The 21,663-nt window shown below is 44.9% G+C and overlaps 1 protein-coding gene and 1 pseudogene across 2 annotated transcripts; one reads left to right on the top strand and one right to left on the bottom strand.

Moving 5' to 3' along the window:
- Window positions 1-842: 842 nt before the first annotated feature.
- Window positions 843-20,298, top strand: Tmem19 (transmembrane protein 19). 2 transcript variants are annotated; one of them, XM_051139622.1, is made up of 7 exons: window positions 843-883; window positions 1,303-1,453; window positions 5,847-5,960; window positions 13,291-13,428; window positions 13,960-14,214; window positions 17,559-17,768; window positions 19,749-20,298. In XM_051139622.1, exons 2-7 carry the CDS (start codon window positions 1,324-1,326, stop codon window positions 19,910-19,912), a joined length of 1,011 nt encoding a protein of 336 aa, XP_050995579.1. In that variant the 5' UTR covers window positions 843-883; window positions 1,303-1,323; the 3' UTR covers window positions 19,913-20,298. The 2 variants fall into 2 exon arrangements, with proteins under 2 accessions (XP_050995579.1, XP_050995580.1); XM_051139623.1 differs by lacking the exon at window positions 843-883 and having other exon boundaries at window positions 1,121-1,453; window positions 19,749-19,943; window positions 20,065-20,298.
- On the bottom strand, window positions 10,612-10,884 carry LOC127183538 (40S ribosomal protein S29-like; annotated as a pseudogene).
- Window positions 20,299-21,663: the final 1,365 nt, after the last annotated feature.

Below are 21,663 nucleotides of genomic sequence, written 5' to 3'. Positions count from 1 at the left end.
AATCCTACCTCAACCCTCCCTCCCTCTTACTCCTTCTCTCTTCTCACTCTTCCTGTCTCTGTCTCTCTGGGTTACCCCACCCCCCTTTTCTTCTCCCACCTCCCCATGCTCATTTAATAAACTCCTCTACAACATTGTATCTGGCGTCTGGCACCTTTATTATCTTATTATGCCTTACCTTATTATTACCTTATATTTTACTGTCTTAATTATTAACCATAAACATGCTTATCTTTACATATCACAGTACCAGTTGAGTCTGGTCCAGGTTAAGAGCCCAGCTGTTGTTTTAAACTACTTTCTAAATAATTCTGCCTCTGGGGCTGGAGAGTTGGCTCAGCAGTTAAGAGCACTGACCACCCTTTCCAGAGGACCCTGGTTCAAGTCCCAGAACCCACATGGCAGCTCACAACTGGCTGCAGCTGCAGCTCCGGCTCCAAGAAGTCCAACACCCTCATACAAACATAAATACCGACAAAACACCTGTGCACATAAAATAAAAATAATTAATTAAAAATAATAATTCTGCTTCTACCCGATGAATCCTATGCCCTCCATCTGACACCATATCACCTGGCATGAACTCCTCATAAATTACAACCCACCCATTACTGGTTCTAAAATTCACTCGCATTTCATTATTCCATCAATGGCAGGTTGTAGAGCCCCACGTCACCCTTGCTGGTGACATTTTTTTTTTTTTCAGCCTAGGATGTCAACAACTCCTAAGACCTAAGTCATCCTAAAGTCTACTACAAAGCTCTATTACAAACACCGCCCTGAGGTGCCCTAGACGCTAGCTGGATTCAAGCCGGGCTTCCGCCTTCAAAGTGTCACGTGAGCGAAAGGGGCCGCTGCGCATGCGCGCAGGGAGCGCGTCGAGGTGAGGCTGGAGCTGCGGGGCCTTGGCCCCAGCCGGCTGGAACCGCATCCCGAGGGCTGCAGGGTGGGGACTTAGAGGCGCTCGCCCCTGCTGCTCCATGTCCAGGCTCCGTCGCCCAGGCGGTGAACTGCCGAGGTGGAGCTGCTGTGGACGGCGTGCGGGGTCTGAGCAGCTCCGGGGCGGGGCCTCCCATTGGCCGCCGAGTCCTCCGAGCGCCTTCAATTTCCCGAGGGGAGCGTTAACCTTGCTGAAGCGCTGTGCTTGCAGCGGTGTCTAGAAGTTTTGGATTTACGATTCTATTTTGTCGTTCGCTTAGTGGAAGATGTTGGCATTTCTCTCTGCCTTTAAGGGAGTATTGTTGCAAGAACCTTCAATGACTGTTCGTTTGAAATGCTACCTTTTTTATTTCCCCCCACCAGGTGCTGGTAGCTTTATTTTCCATGACAGATTTTGACGACAGTACATGCAAAAAGTATATAAAGATGATTGTCAATATAGTAATATTGAGCCTGATCATTTGCATTTCCCTAGCATTCTGGATTATGTCAATGACTGCTAACACCTATTATGGTAAGTAGCCATGTCTAAGTTTTTCTAGAAGTTAATGGGTGGAATTTAAAAGTACCACTTCAAAATCCAAAAAGTACGTCCTGTAAATGGTTAAGAATGATTGTGTTTACTGCCACAACCCGAATCTAATTTGCTACCATGACAAGATAAATGGTGTCTTGACTATTTTACAGCTTAGCATGATGCTTGCTGTTCTGGTAGTAATTACACCACATACAAAATGTATGTGAGCCGGGCGTGGTGGCGCACGCCTTTAATCCCAGCACGAGGGAGGCAGAGGCAGGCGGATCTGTGAGTTCGAGGCCGGCCTGGTCTACAAAGTGAGTCCAGGATGGCCAAGGCTACACAGAGAAACCCTGTCTCGAAAAACCAAAAAAAAAAAAAAAGTATGTGTCAAGTAATTATTTTTGTTTACCTTAGTGGGAAAAAGACATAAAACATAATTTTAGTGATGCTTTTTTGCAATATTCGTAATACGGTTTAGCAGTTTTCATAATCCCATGAAAATAAGAAAGATTAAAGGCGGAACAATATTTACATTTGGGCGCCACTTGTTGGCTCTGTTTCTTAACAATTAAGAGTTTATTATACAATCCAACAGTCCTATTCAAGAGGGGAAAAGGGCTTAAAGGGAAACAAGAGTAAACCTTCCGGGGGCTGGAGAGATGGCTCAGCGGTTAAGAGCACCGACTGCTCTTCCAGAGGTCCTGAGTTCAATTCCCAGCAACCACATGGTGGCTCATAACCATCTATAATGTGATCGGATGCATACTGTATACATAATAAATAAATCTTTAAAAAAAAAAAAAGAGTAAACCTTCCGGTATCTGATCCACGGGATGGATCCCCAGGTGTCTCTGGCCTGGACGCTGGTCTGGCTTGTAAACTGGTCTCTCCCCAAATCCACGTGTGAACCTGCTCCAAAAGATGCAGCCTTCTTTCTCCTCCACCTGCCTCTCTCTCAGGCGTGCAATGGCCGGTCTGGGTCAGCATCCCTGCCCCCATCCATGGTCAATTAGAAACACACTAGCCCGGCTGGAGTCCCCTAGTCCACTTCCTGAATTTCAGACCCAGGATGGCTCCTGTCCGTGGTTTTTCCAAGGGGCAAAGCCCGCCAAGACTGCTTTCACCTGGGACAAAGCTTACAATCCTTCCCACAGTGAAACAATTTAGGTGATGCTTTTGTGCAATATTAGTAATATGGTTTAGCAGTTTTCATAATCCCATGAAAATAACAAAGATTAAAGGCGGAACAATATTTACATTTGGAGATTTGAAAAATCTGTCACTTCAAAAGACTAGACCTCTAGTGCTGGAGCTGTCATGGTGTTTGTGGAGTTTGGTCCTCAGTATATCTGACAGCCACTTGGCAGAAACGAGGTACTTTGTTTTCACTTTGGCTTACTGATAATGCTTTTGGTTTTATGAAGCTTGCTGTGTTAGCCCCTACGGGTGTTGAACTCCCCATCCCGGAGTGTTAGCCTCCTGAGTGCTGGGACTGCAGGTATAAGCCACTTCGAATGACTTTACATAAGAAAAATCTTTACCTGGGTGGTGGTGGTGCACACCTGTAATCCCAGCACTCACGTGGCAGAGGCTGGCGGATCTCTGTGAGTTCAGCCAAGGCTACACAGAGAAAGCCCTGTCTCAAAAAACCCAAAACAAAAAAAGAAAGAAAGAAAGAAAGAAAAATCTTTGCGTTTTCTTCCTTAGCATATGCTAATTTTACAAGATAATGGATTTCATTTTGGCATTAATATATTTGGATTACATACTTGGTCCTATGATTTTTTTAAAAGATTTATTTATTTTAGGTATATGAATGAGTGTTCTGTCTTCATGCACACTAGAAGAGCAGCCAGTCCTCTTAACTGCTGAGCCATCTGTCCAGCCCCTATGATGGCTTTTTTTGGGGGGGGTCTTTTTGGGGTTTTTTGTTTGTTTGTTTGTTTGTTTTTTCTGGTTTTTCGAGACAGGGTTTCTCTGTGTGGCCTTGGCTATCCTGGATTCGCTTTGTAGACCAGGCTGGCCTTAAACTCTCAGAGATCCACCTGCTTCTGCCTCCCACGTGCTGGGATTAAAGGCATGCGTGCACCACGAAGCCTGGCTTGGTTTTGGCTTTTGCAATGTTTGTGGGGAGCGGGGGCGGGGAGTTAGTGGCTAGGGTTTTGCTGGGAGTGCTCAGGGCCTGCCCCATGGCCAACTCTTGTTTGTTACTGTTGTTCTTTGGGGTTTTGTTTTGTTTTGTTTTGAGACAAGGCCCCAGCTTGTAGCCTTTGCTGACTTCAAACTCAGATCCTCCCCAGCACTTCCAGTGAGATTAAAATTTCAAAACAGGAGCTGGACTTGGTGGCGCACACCTTTGATGCCAGCTCTCTGGAGGCAGAGGCAGGTGGATTATTATGAGTTCGAGTCCAGCCTGGTCTACAAAGTGAGTCCAGGACTACCAGGGCTACACAGAGAAACCTTATCTTGAAAAACAAAAAATAAATAAAATAAAATAAATTTTTTTCAAAACAGGGAGAAAGCAGTGACTGTGTGGGTGGTGTGTGCTTGTGGTACACACCTGAGGGCCTGAGTTTGAGACCTCAGAACCCACAGGAGGCTGGACACAATAGTTCCCACCTGTGATTCCACAGTGCTCCTGGGAGGAGGGGCTGTAGGAGAATCCCCAGGAACCCTTGGGCCAACTCAAAGTTATCCTCTGACTTATACACACACACACACACAGAAATACACACTCCCCCCCCCCCAGATAGGCTCTCACTGTGTAGACCAGGCTGGCTTGGAACTTAAAAGAGATCTGCCTCTCTCTGCCTCCTGAGTGTTGGGATTAAAGACGTGCACCACCCCCCTTCAAGTCCTGATTTTAAATTTTGAAGCTGGCTTAGAACTTGCCTATCCCAACAAGAACGTTCTTACACACATGAGTAGAACAAGGTAGAGTTTCTAAGCCGGACTCTTCCACTAGGGACCAACCACCTACTTACTGCAGATGAATGAAGCTGTATCTTCACTTCCTGAAGCAAGACTTTTCCTATTTTTGTTCATCAGTTGGCCCTCTTGGTTTTTTACTATTCCATTTCCTGGTTTTAGTGTTTCTTATTTGGCTTTTGAGGCAGGGCTCCTTTCAACATAGCCCTGGCTAGCCTGGAACTCACCGCATAGACCTAGTCTTGAACTTTGTGGCCCTCCTATGTCTGCCTACTGAGTGCTGGGTTTTCAGGCCCGTGCCAGTGTTCTTAGCTATCTCCTTAAAATGTGACTGTAAGCAGTAGTTCCATGTTTTCCCTGAGGATAAAGAAATCCCTCAGCCTCCGTGTCTAGGAAGTGCCCAGGCATGGTGGGAGGTTGAAGTATCAAAGCCATGGCCTGTCTGGAGGCGATGACTGACTTCTTTTAGCCTTCAGTTCATTCTGCCATGTAGGGCAGAGTATCAAGCTTAAGCGAAATGAAGAATCAGAATTTTTATACCAAGTGCTCTAATTTTTAATATTATCTCCAAAGACCTAAAGATACAGTGTTAGCCAAACAAAACAGCTACAAACTGGATGCAATCTTTGGGTAAACTGACTTCTAGCTGTTGAATCAGATTCATGCCTGTCAGACTGTTGTTATTTATTAAAATAATCTCTTTTAAGGAGAAAAATAATTAGATCCCCATAAGTTTCTCTGAAATTTAATATTTGTCTCCTTAAAAAAAAAATAAGGGCTGGGTGGTGATGCTATACACCTTTAATCCCAGCACTTGGGAGCCAGAGGTGGGCAGATCTCTGTGTTAGAGGTCAGCCTGGTTACCAAGTGAGTTCTGGGATAGTCAGGCCTACACAGAGAAAACCTGTCTTGAGAAACCAATAATTAAACAAACAAATAAATAAATAGAAAAAATGTTCATGTGGGATATAAGAAGCTTAAAACCAGGCATGGTGGCAGAGGCCTGTAATCCCAGCACTCTAGGAGGCAGAGGCAAGTGGATCTTTGTGAGTTCAAGGCTAGCCTGGTGTACAAAGCAACTTTCAAGGCAGCCAAGGCTACACAGAGAAACCCTGTCTCAAAAAACAAAACAACAACAAAATCAGTGGTGCATGCCTTTAATCCCATCACTCAGGAGGCAGAGGACTAACCTGCGCAGACTTCATGCTGTCTGTTCCTCATCATAAGAACTCTTTGGAGCCGGGTATGGTGGCGCACGCCTTTAATCCCAGCACTCGGGAGGCAGAGGCAGGCAGATCGCTGTGAGTTCGAGGCCAGCCTGGTCTACAAAGTGAGCTCAGGATGGCCAAGGCTACACACAGAGAAACCCTGTCTCGAAAAAACCAAAAAAAAAAAAAAAAAAAAGAACTCTTCGGGTGGGTAACTTACAGCCTGCTCCTCTACCTTTGTAACTTTCCAGGTAACTTGCGGCCTGTTTCTCCTTGGCGCTGGCTGTTCTCGGTGGTTGTTCCTGTTGTCATCGCTTGTAATGGCTTTAAAAAGAAAAGTCTAGATCACAGCGGGGCTTTAGGAGGTATGTTTTAATTTTGAGTGTTTAAAATAATTATGTAGTCAATGTTTTTATTTAATCTTAAATTTTCTGAATTCTGCATGTTACTGAACTTATTTCTTTTTAAAAGCCTTTAAAATTCTGGTTCTCACTGTGTAGTCCTAGCTGGCATGGAAACTCACTATGTAGACAAGCCTGGCTTCGAACTCACAGACATCTGCCTGGCTCTACCTCCTGAGTACTGGCATTAAAAATGTGAGCTATCGGAGCCAGGCGTGGTGGTGCACGCCTTAATCTCAGCACTCGGGAGGCAGAGGCAGGTGGATCGCTGTGAGTTCGAGGCCAGCCTGGTCTACAAAGTGAGTCCAGGATGGCCAAGGCTACACAGAGAAACCCTGTCTCGAAAAAAAAAAATGTGAGCTATCAGAGCTATCTATGCCTGAATTTCAGCATTACACATCTCAGTGATTTAACATCATTGCAGGAGCAAATGCCTTTAGAGTAACGTACACAGTCAACTTCGTACCTGATGTGAACAGGTTAACAGGATTGCCTTCTGTGGACCTTGACCTCGGTGTTTCTGCGCTTGCATAGGTCTCCTACTGGCAGGGTTACTGGAACACTCTTTCTAAGGTATGAAATGGAAGAGTAGGAAAAATAACTTGGGGCCCAGAGAGATGGCTCAGTGGTTAAGAGCACTGGCTGCTCTTCCAGAGGATGAGGGCTCAATTCCCAGCAACCACATGGCAGCTCACAACTGTCTGTAATTCCATTTCCAGGGGATCTGACACCCTCACACCTATGCACATAAATAAAGTTAAATGAAAGAAAGAAAGAAAGAAGAAAAATAACTTGTGGAAATTGCTACCAGTGTTCTCAGACAGCTCAGTTCAAACCTATTGTTCTGGGTTATTTTTAGAAGTGAATTAGACACCGACTTTAGGTCATTCCTCTACCAAGTGTTTGCTGAGCACTTACTGCTTGAGCCCGTGCTCTGGGAACAGGAAATATTCCAGCTGTAACCAAAGGCTTCGGTTCTCTGGGTTGTTTACTTCACTTTACTTTTTATTCGCTTTGTTGTGTTTCTGAAACAGGGTCCTACTGTGTATCCTGGCCTGGCCTCAAACATGGAGTGTTTCTGCATCAGCTTGCCAGGAACTTTTACTGTTCGGGACCATGGGCCATTAGATAATAAGTAAACAAAATGTATGACAATCTCAGATAATGCTGAAGTTTATGAGAAAAAAAATGAAAATATCATAAGCATGTGTGTTAGAAGATACAGGCACTCCCCCCACCCCCAGATATGATCCTACAGTTTTCTCTAAGAAGGCAATTTGAATGCTGAGGATGGTGGCGCACACCTTTAATCCCAGTACATGGGAGGCAGAGGCAGGTGCATCTCTGAGTTCAAGGCCAACCTGATCTACTGGACAGCCTGTCCAGGACAGCCAGGGCTGTTATACAGAAAAACCCTTTTCTCGAGAAAGCTTTTTAAAAAAAAAAAAAAAAAGCAATGTAAACCAAACAGTGAAAATGGCCAAGAAGCAGTTCCAGGCTGACATAAGTACCTAGGTCTGACTTGTTCAAGTGTAAGAAGAAAGCGCAGTCAGGCGAGCGGTAGTAAGCAGGGGAAGGTCGTGAGAAAGAAAGCTGGAGAGATAGGTTAGGGCTGCTCTGTTCCATGCAGGCTAGTGTCCTCCAGGGAGGATTTTATCTCAAAGCAGGGGTGTTTCTCAGCCTCAGGTCAGAAGACTGGTATAATCTGCTTTGGCCAGAGTCCTTGAACAAAGCGATCAAGGCATCAGGTCACGTGGATTCCCCCTAAATACTTCCTATAGGATAAAGATTAGTCAAGCTAGTCTTCCTTGAAGTCACCTGGATAGCCTTCAGAATGCTTCTGCCCTCTTGTCCTGTCAACACTGCCTCCCCTCTGTGTATACAGAAGTTAGTGTTTGTGAGGTTTCGTAAACTAGAGTGGACCGTCACGGAGGTACAATCGCGTGATGGGTACAAGAGGAAGAACAAGCCAGCAAGGTCAGTGTGAATAGTGACCCTGGCTTCCTCCCTGTTTCTTGTGCGTTTTCAGCGTCTCAGCTGGAGGATATATCATAAAATGAATGAAACATAAACACCAGGCAAACTCACTGGCCAGAGTACCTTCCCAGGGCCACGGGAAGAGCCCTAACATGTCAACATGTAAAACGTTTGTGTGGCCGTGTCCTGTCCCATGTCCCCCCACCCGCACCCCCGATCCACACAGATGAGCAGCTTTGACTTGCAGCATAGTGAACCTCACAGGTGCCATAGGAAACCAGCTCAAGCCTCCTCAGCCTGGGCCACAATAGATTGTGAGCAGTGACACATAGATCATCAGCAAATGCAGTGACTTGAGGTGTTAAGGTTAGATAGAGAACAGTGACATCTCTCTCCCCTAGGAAACAGCTTGGAGTGTGTAAACATGTTTCCCATGGTTGCCATTGCTAGGCCAAGATTGCTATGACAATACCTTTTCTATAGCAGAAATATACCATTGAACTGGGATAGAGTGGGGTCCACAAATATCAGATCCGAGTCCAGCAGGCAAACTGTCCTGATCTTTGTCATGTGATAATTCAGAATAATCATGATTGAGACTTTCTCCAGTCTTGCAAAACTGAATAGTTTGACCTTAGCTAGTGGGTGGTCCATCTCAGTTTCCACCATTTGTTCCGTTACACGGACACAATCAAATGGCACAGTTCCATTTGACAATCTCTCCAGGGTGAAAGTGGTTTAACAAGCTGGGTGTGAAGGGCAGGCAGTTTACGTCACTTCCGCTGCACGTTGAAACTTGGATCAGTAGGAGAAAATTGAATTTGGCCACCCACCACATCACGAAGGCCCCAGAGGATGATGGGTCTGGTCGTGTTTCTCTGGAGGGTCTAATACTAACTCTCAAGCAGCCTTCTAAAGGAGCTTCCCCGTGGTCTTGGAATCCTCAGGAAGTTAAGGGGCTTGGACGTAGAGGAGAACCAATCAGAGTCCTTGTGAAATGAAGTTGCTCTTCTGGAAGACTTACAAATATTGGTCTGGGCAAACAAGCAGCTACCTGCTCTCCCCGTGGGCGTGGGTCCCTTTAGCAATCTTGCACATCCCGGCCTTGGAGAGGACTTTCTTTCTCATCCTTCTGAAGAAACTGGTACCTTGGGAACCTGAAACTGTATCTGAATGACAACCCAACCTGCACAGCGTTCCCTTCCAGCTGGCTCTCGGCAGTAGCTATCAATCATGAGTGCAGAGTGCTTTCTGCTCAGTCACCTTCCACTGGAGGGCCTTCTTTCTTTATTCAGGTGTTTTGTTTGTTTTTAGGTTTTGGGTGTTTTGTTTTGTTTGTTTGTTTGTTTTCGAGACAGGGGTTCTCTGTGTTACCTTGGCTGTCCTGGACTCTTTGAAGACCAGGCTGGCCTCGAACTCACAGCGATCAGCCTGCCTCTGCCTCCCAAGTGATGGGATTAAAGGCGTGCGCCACCACTGCCCGGCTTTTATTCAGTTCTTTTTTTTTTTTTTTTTTTTTATGTATACAGTGCGCATTAGATCAAATTACAGATGGTTGTGAGCCTCCATGTGGTCGCTGGGAATTGAACTCAGGACCCCTGGAAGAGCAGACAGTGCTCTTATCCACTGAGCCATTTCTCCAGCCCCCTTTATTCAGTTCTTAAAGATGCTGAGACCACATAATGCCAAGACTGATCCAAATTGCTGGTCCCTCACAGTGTTCAGAAATAATTTTTCGTAGTTCTATTTATATATTTATGTAGATATTGATTGATATAAAGCAGATTTATAAAGACTGCATTATCTGGTAATGAGTAATTATACTCATTTTTTTCTTTTATTAAAAATTGATTTTTTTTTCTCACAGAATACATCCTGATTATGATTTCTCATTCCATCTGGATCTACTCCCTTTCTGTCTCCTCATTAAAAAAGAACAAGCTTCTAAGATATTAAAGGAAAATGGGGCTGGAGTGATGGTTCAGCTGTTAAGAGCACTGGCTGCTTTTCCAGAGGACCCTAGTTCAATTCCCAGCAACCACATGGCAGTTCAAAACTGTCTATAAGCCGGGCATGGTGGCGCACGCCTATAATCCCAGCACTCGGGAGGCAGAGGCAGGCGGATAGCTGTGAGTTCGAAGCTAGCCTGGTCTACAAAGTGAGTCCAGGATGGCCTAGGCTACACAGAGAAACCCTGTCTCGAAAAACAAAAACAAAAACAACAACAAAAAAAAAAACCTGTCTATAACTCCAGTTCCAGGGGTTCTGACACCCCACAGGCATACATGTGGGCAAAACACCAATGCACATAAAATACAAATAAATAAATAATTAAAAAAGCATATATAACAGATTATTTTAATTCTATAAAAATAAGGTATAAGTTTTCATTTCTAAATTTGATGGATAGTTTTCTGTTATATAAGATAATATGACAATTTGTTTAGAAATTTGGCAGCAAATTATGAAGTTATTAATTTAAGGGGCAAAGTAGGATAGTTAGATATGTTTGTTTCTCTTAGCAAAATGTAGGCCAAATTTTTTCTTGCAGCTTTTCATATACCTCCCCTTACCAGTTGTCAGGTGCTTATAATAGCATAGGCTCTGCAGGTACAATTTTTTCTTTAACTTATTTTGTTTTTTGTTTTTGAAGGTCTTCACTTTTTTATTCTTTATGTACAAAGGCTAGCATGATCAGTTTCACTGGGCAGACAGTCTTGAATAATCCACCCAAGATCACTTAGTCCAACTTAATGAAGCCTATGTCCTTCGTGTACTGACGGAAACACTGACCGCACATGTTGAGCCCTTATTTCCAGATCAGACCGTGGCGGTTAGAGCAAACACGGCAGGAGTGAGAACCCTGGCCGAACTTCCGTGGGTGACTCTAGTAAAGCTGCTGGTGACCCATCTTGCCTTCAGACAGCCAAAGAGGAAAAAGGCCTTTAACTTATTTTGAAATGTAAATTTCAGATGTTCTTTTCACTCAGAGTAAATATGGATTTTTGTTGCTATTTTGGTTTGGTTTGCTCTGTGTTAAGCAGTCAGGTGCAGAATTTACTCCCTCCATTAAAGAATTTGCTAGTTCAAATATTAAAAGATACTATGTTCAAATAACTTTACAACCTGAAAGTACATCTAGAAATTTAAAATCCCAGTAATTTTATTTCTCTGATGAGCTCTGAAGCAAAATAGTTGAGTGGAATATTTGGTTGTGGGGTTATTGAGACCTTTCCAGAATAAATATGTTTTCTTAACTTTGGGGGACAGAAACATGGTCAAAGTTTTGTTGTTGTTGTTGTTTAGGAGGTGTTCCCATTTCTGAAAGTTGCAGATACGCAAAAAAAACCTTGCAAATGAATAACACATAAAGATACACATGAGAGGTAATGCCTTAATACCATTTCTTGAGGGGGTTGGAGAAATGGCTCAGTGGTTAAGAGCAATGCCTGCTCTTCCAAAGGACCCAACTCCCAGCACCCACATGGCAGCTCACAACTGTCTGTAACTCTAAGATCTGACACCCTCACACCAAGGCACATAAATTAAAGATTAAATAAAATAGCTTTTAGCCGGGCGTGGTGGCGCACGCCTTTAATCCCAGTACTCGGGAGGCAGAGGTAGGCGGATCACTGTGAGTTCGAGGCCAGCCTGGTCTACAAAGTGAGTCCAGGATGGCCAAGGCTACACAGAGAAACCCTGTCTCGAAAAACCAAAAAAAAAAAAAAAAAAAAAATAGCTTTTAAAATACCATTTCTTGAAAAAATAGTTTCTGAACAACAACAACAGCAATAAAATCTTTGGATCCCATCGGCTCTTGACAGCTTTCTTTGACATTATTCTTGCTTTTCTTGGTGAAATCAACAGGGAAAGTGAAATGTCTTGGCCTGTTATCAGGTAGCCCAAGTTTCCTAGCATAAGCAGACTTCTGAGAAGAAGGCTTCCATCCACCCTGAGGTGTCTGTGCAATACCCTGCACAGTGTGCCAGGGGAGGGGGAGTGCTGAGCACTGAATGAGTTGCTAATGAGTCATTCATTACTTTGCCATCAGCAACTTGCCAGATAGTTTGAATGAAATTGGCCCCCATAGGCTCATAGGATGTGGCACTACTCGGAGGTGTGGCCTTGTTGGAGTGGGTGTGGCCTTGCTGGAAGAAGTGTGTCACTGGGAAAGGGGGAGGCTTTAAGGTTTCAGATCCTCAAGCCAGGCCCAGTATGGCACTCTGTCCTGCTGCTGTCTGCCTATCCAGTGTAGAGCTCTCAGCTACCTCTCCAGCACCGAGTCTGCTCGTGTGCTACCATGCTTCCTGAGCACCTGATTAAATATTGTCCTTTATAAGAGTTGCTATGGTTATGGTGTCTCTTCACAGCAATAGAAACTCTAAGAAAGACTAAAAGAAGGAAACACATTCTTTTTTGGTTTAGTTTGGTTTGGTTTGGTTTTGGGTTTTGTTTGAGAAAGTGTTCCTCTGTGTCGCCTTGGCTGTCCTGGAACTCTCTTTGTACACCATGCTGGCCTCGAACTCACAGAGATCCATCTGCCTCTGCCTCTAGAGTGCTGGGATTAAAGGTGTGTGCCACCACGCTGGCCATATTTCCAGCTTTTATGATATACCTCACATCATCAGTGTTCCTTTTAATCCTTACAGGAAGAAAAGCTCCAAAGAGGATAATAAAGATGATGAGGTCAGCCTGATCTACAAAACAATTTCTGGGACAGCCAGGGCTACACACAGAGAAACCCTGTCTTGAAAAAAAGAAAGAAAGAGAGAGAGAGAGAAAGATCAAAATATGTTTGAAAATTACCACTTAAAATAACATTAGTTAGTCGGGTGTAGTGGTGCTTGCCTTTAATCGCAGCACTCAGGAGGAAAAGGCAGGCAGAACTCTGTGAGTTCAAGGCCAGCCTGGTCTGCAAAGTGAGTCCAGGACAGCCAAGGCTACACAGAGAAACCCTGTCTTGAAAAAACAAACAAACACAAATTACATTAGTTAAGTTGGGCATGGTGGCACACATCTTTAATCCCAGCACTCAGGAGGCAGATTGCTGTGAATTTGAGGCCAGCCTGGTCTACAGAGAGAGTCCAGGACAGCCAAGATAACACAGAGAAACCCTTTCTCAAAACAAACAAACAAACAAAACAAAAACAAAAATTACATTCAGTTTTGTGCTCAGTGACAACTGAGCTGGAATCATGAACATGTGTTAGAAATGTTCAGATTGTAATTTGAAAATAAATATTAAGATTCATTTTTTTCCCCAAAGCATCAATTGGTGGGTTAAACTTAATTCTGTGTTTGTATTTGTTTCTTCCAGGGCTGGTAGTTGGATTTATCTTGACCATTGCAAATTTCAGCTTTTTTACCTCTTTGCTGATGTTTTTCCTTTCCTCTTCAAAACTCACCAAGTGGAAAGGAGCAGTGAAGAAGCGTCTAGATTCGGAATATAAGGAAGGTAAAACCGCTTACGGCTGCTGTCGCTCCAGATGAGGGGCCGCTTTTCGTAACACAAGCTTAGATCAGAACGGCTCAGGCCAAAAGAACAGATGAGTTTTATTTACGAATTACTTCTGTAGCCTAATTCACTTCGCTGTTTCTTTCACCACAGTAACACAAAGCTGAGGAACCTTAGTGCAAGTCTGTTGTTAACTGTTCTGGTTTATTAATAGCCACTTTTTTTTTAAAGCTGTTACTCTTTTCTGAAACATAAAAATATATGTTCCTGTAATGTCATTTTTTTTTTTTTTTTTTGCATGGGAAAGGAGATTTTTTTTTTTTATTAATTTATTCTTGTTACATCTCAATGGTTATCCCATCCCTTGTATTCTTCCCTCCCTCCCGTTTTCCCCTTATTCCCCTCCTCTATGACTATTCCTGAGGGGGATTACCTCCCCCTGTATCTGCTCATAGGGTATCAAGTCTCTTCTTGGTATGTAATGTCATTTTTTATTTTCTTTTCTGTTCTCCATCTGCTTCCTGTGTCCAGGAGGGCAGAGGAATTGGGTTCAGGTGTTCTGTAATGGCGCCGTGCCCACGGAGCTGGCGCTGCTGTACATGATAGAAAACGGCCCTGGCGAAGTGGCCATCGACTTTGGCAAGCAGCACACTGCTTCCTGGATGTGCTTGTCTCTCTTGGCTGCACTGGCCTGCTCTGCTGGGGACACCTGGGCTTCGGAAGTCGGTCCAGTTCTAAGCAAAAGCTCACCTCGGCTGATAACGACCTGGGAGAAAGTTCCAGTTGGTGAGTGAGTGTGTGTGTGTGTGTGTGTGTGTGTGTGTGTGTGTGTGTGTGTACACGCGCTCGTGCTACGTTTGCATGCATTCAGAAGCCAAGAGTCAGACTTGGGTGTCCTTTCTTTTTTTTTTTGGTTTTTCAAGACAGGGTTTCTCTGTGTAGCCTTGGCTGTCCTGGACTAACTTTGTAGACCAGGCTGGCCTCGAACTCACAGCGATCCGCCTGCCTCTGCCTCCCGAGTGCTGGGATTAAAGGTGTGCTCCACCACTTCCCGGGTGTCCTTTCTAAGGAAGCCATCCACTCTCTTTTTTGAGACACTGTCACTTGTTGGCTTAGAGCTTCCAAGTTGACTTACTGGCTGGACAACAGGCCAAAAGGACAAGCTTGTCTTACCAGAACTAGAATTACAAGCACATATTACCACACCCAGCTTTTTATCTGGGTTCTGGGAATTGAACCAAGGTCTTTATGCTTGCATGGCCATCACCTTCTGAGAGGGCCATCTGCCCAGCCCCAGCTGGTGAGTCTTGTTTTGAGTTTGCTAAATACAAACTAAAAACAAAACCCTCACCAGGCATGGTGGTGCATGCCTTTAGTCCCAGCATTTGGGAGGCAGAGGCAAGCAGATCACTGTGAGTTCGAGACCAGCCTGGTTACAGAGAGAGTCCAGGACAGCCAGGGCTACACAGAGAAACCCTGTCTACACAGAGAAACCCTGTCTCAAAAAACAAAACAAAACAACAACAATGACAAAACAAGTATCAGGTAAAGAAAAGTTTAGGTCCAGGCATGGTGGTACATGTCTTCAATCCCAAACCAAGGTAAAGTTAGTTTGTATAAGCACCTATGGATGCCCTACTTTCACAAGAAGAGAGAAAAAAGGGAAGCTACTTAAGAGGCAGTTTTACAGAGAGAGGAGGCAGTTTTTACCAGGACAGTAATAGAGAGATGATTGCAGAGAGAGAACTCAGGGGAAGATGGAACAAGCCAGAAAATGAGAAGAAGCCAGAAGATTAAAGCAAATTGCTGAGTTAGTTTGAGGCCAGGCAGAGCAATTCAGAGGCTGAGAGAGAAGCCAGATTGAATAAGTCAGCTGGGAGAAGAGTTTGAGCCAGAACAGCCGAGTTGAACCAGCCAGCCCAGAGCTCAGAAAAAACAGGAAACGGTGAGTTTATTAAGCAGTAAGTCTCAGAGGCTGAAAACAATCTAGACCTAGGTTAGATTGTATGGAGGCTAGAAGCTTCCAGGACTTGGCCTAGGCCAGCAGAAGGAGGCAGTGATTCTCCAAGACGACAGCTGAGCCAGGTGAATAAAAATTACTTTTACACTGCTGTACATTTACAGTCCTTTTTTATGAGTAGTCACTAAACAGTAGTGTGTGGTAACTGTTTGCACTGTGTCCTGGCTGGTTATGTGTCAATCTGATACAAGCTAGAGTCATCAGAGACATAGGAGCCTCAGTAAGGCATTTTCTCAATTTAGTGATCGATAGAGGAGGGACAAGGCCACTGGGGCGGTGCCACCCCTGGGCAGGTGGTCCTGGGTTTATAAGGAAGCAGGCAGAACAAGCCAGTAAGCAGCACCCCTCCATGGCCTATGCATCAGCTCCTGCCTCTGGATCCCTGCCCTGCTGACTTCCTTCAGTGATGAACAGTGGCACAAGAGTATAAGTCAAATAAACCCTTTCCTTCCCAAGTTGCTTTTTGGCCATGGTTGAAACCCTAAGTAAGACACATTCTATTAGTCATTTTCTTTTTCTGAGACAGGGTTTCCCTGGAAGACTAAGCTGCACCTTGAACTCCTCCTGCCTTTGCCTCCTGCGTGTTGGTATCAAAGGTGTGCGCCACCATGCCCAGTGTGGTAGTCATTATAAGTAATCTAAAGTATGTGGAAAGGAGGTTGTCAGTAGGTTATATGTAAATAGAATTATCTTTTTCTTCCATTCATATTAGGATACAAAGTTTTGCATATGTGTGGTAGTCTTACTTCCTGTTGCAGTAGTAAATGATCCTGAGAAAAGAAACGTAAAACCGAAAGGGTTCGTTGGACTCTCAGTTCCACATTACAGTCCACCATTACACGGAAGTCAGGGCAGCCGAGAGCCTGGGCATCTGGTCACGGCACAGGCTCAGTCTAAGAAAGAGAACCAAGCCTCAGTGCACGCCTTTGGTGTTCAGCTGGCTTTCTCTACCCTTGTACAATACAGGATCCCTGCCCAGGGAATGGCTCGGGTCCTCCTGCCTCAACTACCGTAACCTAGACAATCCTGACAGACTTGCTCACCACCAGCCTAACCTAGACAGTCCCTCATCAAGGTGACTCTAAATTTTGTTAAGTTGACAATTAAGACTAGCCGTCCCACCACTGAGCCACCTCCCAGGCCAGAGGACTCTTGGCTAGTAATTACAGCGTGATTTCACACGTGTATTATCTGGTAAAATAGTTGATTTCATGGAAGTTGAGGACGGAATGGTGGTTAGCAGAGGCTAGGGAGAAGAGAGAGATGAGGAAGGGTTGGCAGTGGGGGCTCAGCGGACCAGACCCAGATTCTGGTATTACAGTCTAGAGGAGGGTGGCTGAGATGACTGAGGATAATGTATAGGTGTAGTTTGTTTGTTTGGTTGGTTGGTTTGTTTTTGTTTTTTTTTCTTTGAGACAGGGCTTCTCTGTGTAGTCTTGGCTATCCTAGACTCACTTTGTAGACCAGGCTGGCCCCGAACTCACAGTGATCCACCTGCCTCTGCCTCCCAAGTGCTGGGATTAAAGGCGTGCGCCACCACACCCAGCCAGTGTATAGCTTTTAAGTGTTAGGAAACAGGACCTTTTATGCTTTCACCATAAAAAATGATGAGTATTTGAACAGATAAGTGTGGGCTCCATGACCTGAGTATTAAACAGTGTATGCGTGTGTTCAAATACCAGTGTCCCATGAGGGTGTATGTCACTTTCATGTATCAGGGTTTTGATTTTTGTTTCTTGGAGTCGGGTGGGAGGTCTGGGGCGTCATGCTAGGCCCAAGCTGTATCCAGTCCCTGTGTATTACTTTTTGTTTGTTTGATTTTGTTTTTTATTTTTCAAGACAGGGTCTCTCTGTGTAGCTTTGGTTGTCCTGGACTCACTTTGTAGACCAGGCTGGCCTCGAACTCGCAGCGATCCGCCTGCCTCTGCCTCCCGAGTGCTGGGATTAAAGGCGTGTGCCACTGCGCCCGGCTGAGAGCGTTCTTTTCTTTAACTTCGTTTTCATGAAGCATGAACCAGCATGAGAGTTGGTTTGTTTTGTTTTGCTTTCCTTGGTGACCCTCATGTGCTGATCTCTAACCGGTTGATTTGATATGTGTTTCTCCTTTCAGGGACCAATGGAGGAGTCACAGTGGTGGGGCTTGCCTCCAGTCTCCTTGGCGGTACCTTTGTGGGCCTGGCGTACTTCCTCACACAGTTGGCGTTTGTGAGTGATTTGGACATCTCTGCTCCCCAGTGGCCCATTATTGCCTTTGGAGGTGTGGCTGGGCTACTAGGATCAATTGTGGACTCATACTTAGGAGCAACAATGCAGTTTTCTGGTAAGAGAGTATCTTACTATAACTTCTGCTTTCTTTTAAGAAATGGGAAGCCGGGCGTTGTGGCGCACGCCTTTAATCCCAGCACTCGGGAGGCAGAGGCAGGCGGATCACTGTGAGTTCGAGGCCAGCCTGGTCTACAAAGTGAGTCCAGGATGGCCAAGGCTACACAGAGAAATCCTGTCTCGAAAAACCAAAAAAAGAAAAAAAGAAATGGGAAAGAGCCGGGTGTGGTGGCGCGCGCGCGCCTTTAATCCTAGCACTCAGGAGGCAGAGGCAGGCAGAATCACTGTGAATTCGAGGACAGCCTGGTCTACAAAGCAAGTCAAGGACAGCCAAGGCTAACACAGAGAGAACCTGTCTCAAAACACCAAAAAAAGTTAAGAAATGGGAAAGAAATAGGAAAAACTTTTTAAAAAATGTACCAGGTAATCCAACCCCAAGGGCTAGAAGTGACAGAGAAATCACCCTGTAATTTTGACTTTCTTATTCTTCTGTGTTAAACTACTTCAGAGGGATTTCTAAAGTCTAAGTAAGGAGCAAGGTTTATAGCGTAAGAAACAGGCTGTGATTTTGAGCTGTCACCTAACCCTTGGACAACAGGACGATTGGAGCAGATGGTTTTCGCGTCCCTCCTTCCGTCTGTTTCTGCCAAGTGCATTTGGTAGTTGTTATAGTAGTCTGACTCCATGAATGCCCTGCTTCCCCACAGTGACTAATTCTCACCCCGGGTTCCTGTTGCGTTGCCCAGGCTGGCCTTGAACTCCTGGGCTCAAGGTTTGTTCCTGACTTGGCTGTCTTAGTAACTGGGACTATGGGTGCACCCCCATGCCGTTAGGTGCCAGCATTAAGTTTTAACTTACATGGGGACAGGAGAGTTGGCTCAGAAGTTAGGAGTGTTTGCTGCTCAATCAATCATAGGACCAAAGTCCAGACCCCAACACCCACGTCAAGCTGGCTCCACCTCCAGCTGCAAAGGATCTGACTTCCTCCTGTTGCATCCACGTGTGCCCGTGCCTGCACATGTGTGCCCTCGAAGGCAGACAGGCCCATGCTCACGCACACAGTCTTTAAAAGAAATGGGTTTTAGTGTGCCTGTGTTTTATTCTGTCTCTGCTAACTTTTAAAATGCTGGGAGTAGGTAGTGCATCGAGGGCAGAGACTAAGATCAAGCCCTTAACAGATGCAGGGTCCAGCGATGGCTCACCGTTTGCTCCCAAGCCAGCACTTGGCTGCCATGCCATCCTGTGGGCAAAGGGCCTCGCAGCCTCCTGAGGCCTCTTAGCCCTATGCACAGGAGTGCCGCTCTCAGGCTTGACCACTTCCCCCAACCTCAGCTCTCAGTCCTGAGTCTTCATTACAGCATTCCTTAACAGCCTCCGTTGCAGCAACGCCAGCCAACGGCCGTCCAGTTCTGAGGCTAGATCACATCCCAGCTGTCAGCCCTCACATGCTGGCCCTAGACAGGAACCACTGCGAAGCCAGGACTTCTGTTTCTAAAGGAACTCCAGAGAGATGAGAGACTGCTACTGAGATCTTGTAAAGTCCACCTATGCAGGGAGGCCTTTTATAATCAAAGTTGGTTTTGTTTTGGTTTTGTTACATAGGGTTTCTCTGAGTAACAGCCCTGGCTGTCCCAGACTCCCTCTGTAGATCAGGCTGGTCTTGAACTCACAGAGATCCACCTGCCTCTGCTACCACTGCCCAGCTATAATCAAAGTTTTAAAATGTAGCAACATAAAGGCACTAAGAATCTTGCAAAGATTGTCTGCTCTGGAGGAAAGTGCTTCTTTTTTTGTTTCTTTGTGTTTTGTTTTTCAAGACAGGGTTTCTCTGTGTGGCCTTGGCTATCCTGAACTCACTTTGTAGACCAGGCTAGCTTCAGACTCACAGGGATCTGCCTGCCTCTGCCTCCCGAGTGCTGGATAAAGGCGTGCACAGTTGTTTATATCTTCCACAGCATTTGATTCATTTCTGTTTCAGGCCTGGATGAAAGCACTGGCCTGGTGGTCAGCAGCCCCACCCAGGAGACCAAGCACATAGCAGGGAAACCCATTCTGGACAACAATGCTGTCAATCTCTTTTCCTCGGTTGTGGTGGCCCTCTTGCTCCCAATGGCTGCCTCCGGGCTTTGGCCCAGTGAATGAACTTTCCTCCCTTCCCAACTGGTTGATACTGGTGAGTCCAGTCAAATTTGTAACATGAAGGTCTTTTCTGGTGAATAATAAATTCACCAGCTTTGGGAATGCCAGCTTCTCCCATAGTCTATTGTGACGAGATTTCACATCTTCCTTTTCAGATCCTTTAAGACTGATTTTTTTTTTTGAGAAGTGAAAGTGCATAAAAGGTATGTGCACATTTTTCTTCCACTGGATGAAGCTTCTTGAACAATGGAGCAGTTATTTCTCTCTGTGGCTGGATGTTGAACTGAAAGGTCTGTCTATGTGTTCTCTGTAAAAACATTATTTTGTTCAGCTTCTGAGAACTGAGTGTTGACAATTTAAAATGGTTCCCACTTTTAAGAGTCGTACCATTATGACAATTGCCCAAAGTTATCCCTGCTTCAAATGACGTAGCCCTAATCACATGGAAGCTCACATAAGTATACTATCCTGAGCTCCTCCCATTCTCTCTGCAGTTACAACCGTGAAAAATGCAGGCCTTTGTACTCCATCCACACTTTAATTCCTCTTCCACTCAGTAGTGTAATTGTTTGGGTGAATTTATTTTTCATCACATTAGAAAATATGGGAACAATTATCTTTTGCCAAAAGAAGTCATATAACTGTGCACTTTCAGGATGAAGGGGTAGCTTGGTTATAGCACTTGGCCTCAGATGCACGGTGCCCTGGTGTCGCTGCCCAGCACACAAAGAAAATCACCTTGTGCATTTTTATCTTTGAAATACCCATATGACTCTGGTTCTGTACTGCCGTGTGGAACAGTTAAGAAGCCACTGCAAAAATGCTGTAATTAGTTTCATTTTAATTTATGTTCATCGGGGTTGGAGAGATGGCTCAGAGGTTAAGAGCACTGGCTGTTCCTTCAAAGGTCCTGAGTTCAATTCCCAGCAACCACATGGTGGCTCATAGCCATCTACAATAAGATCTGGTGCCCTCTTCTGGCCTGCAGGTGTTACATGCAGGCAGAACACTGTATACATAATAAGTAAATAAATCTTTTTAAAAAATAAAATATAAATAAATAATTTATATTCATCAACTTTGAACTTAATTTTGCAAATGCCTGGAAATGCCGTGGCTTCTCACTGTGAGCCTTCTCAGCTGTGCGTCCCTTTCCTCTGTAGCTTTGGCCTAAGAGAATTCCGCTTGGGACTGTGTTCTTCACCAAGTCTAACCGTGTATGAAAGACGTTTCAAAGGAGTGGGTTATTAGATATATCCTAAATTTTTCTCTGTGTGATTTTCCTTTCTTCTTCATTCCCATTCCCTTTTTCTTCTTTCTTTCTTTCTTTTCTTTTCCTTTTTTTTTTTTTTTTTTTTTGAGACAGGGTTTCTCTATGTAGCCCTGGCTGTCTTGGACTCACTGTGTAGACCAGGCTGGCCTCGAACTCACAGAGATCTGCCTGCCTCTGCCTCCCAATTGCTGTCCATTTCCACTATTGATGAAATCAAGGAAGACATCCCTGAATAAACTGGTGCCAGCGTGAACACCACTTATTTCTAGTAGTGTCTACTGCTATACGTTAGTGACTTAAAGCTTGGTTTGCTCTGGAGAGAAAATGAGCTGTTGACCCCCTTAGTCCCGAGACCATCAACTCAGCCAGCACAAGCACTGACTTCCGACTTCAGGTGCCCCACAGCAGCGCCTGGAAGTGATGTAGGAAAAGTCCTGTCTGTGGTACTGCTCCGGAACTGAGCTTTAGAGTTTTTCACATA

The sequence above is a fragment of the Acomys russatus genome, chromosome 31 (genome assembly GCF_903995435.1).
Source record: "Acomys russatus chromosome 31, mAcoRus1.1, whole genome shotgun sequence".
NCBI classification, from domain to species: Eukaryota; Metazoa; Chordata; class Mammalia; order Rodentia; family Muridae; genus Acomys; species Acomys russatus.
This window is presented reverse-complemented; position numbering and strand designations above follow the sequence as displayed.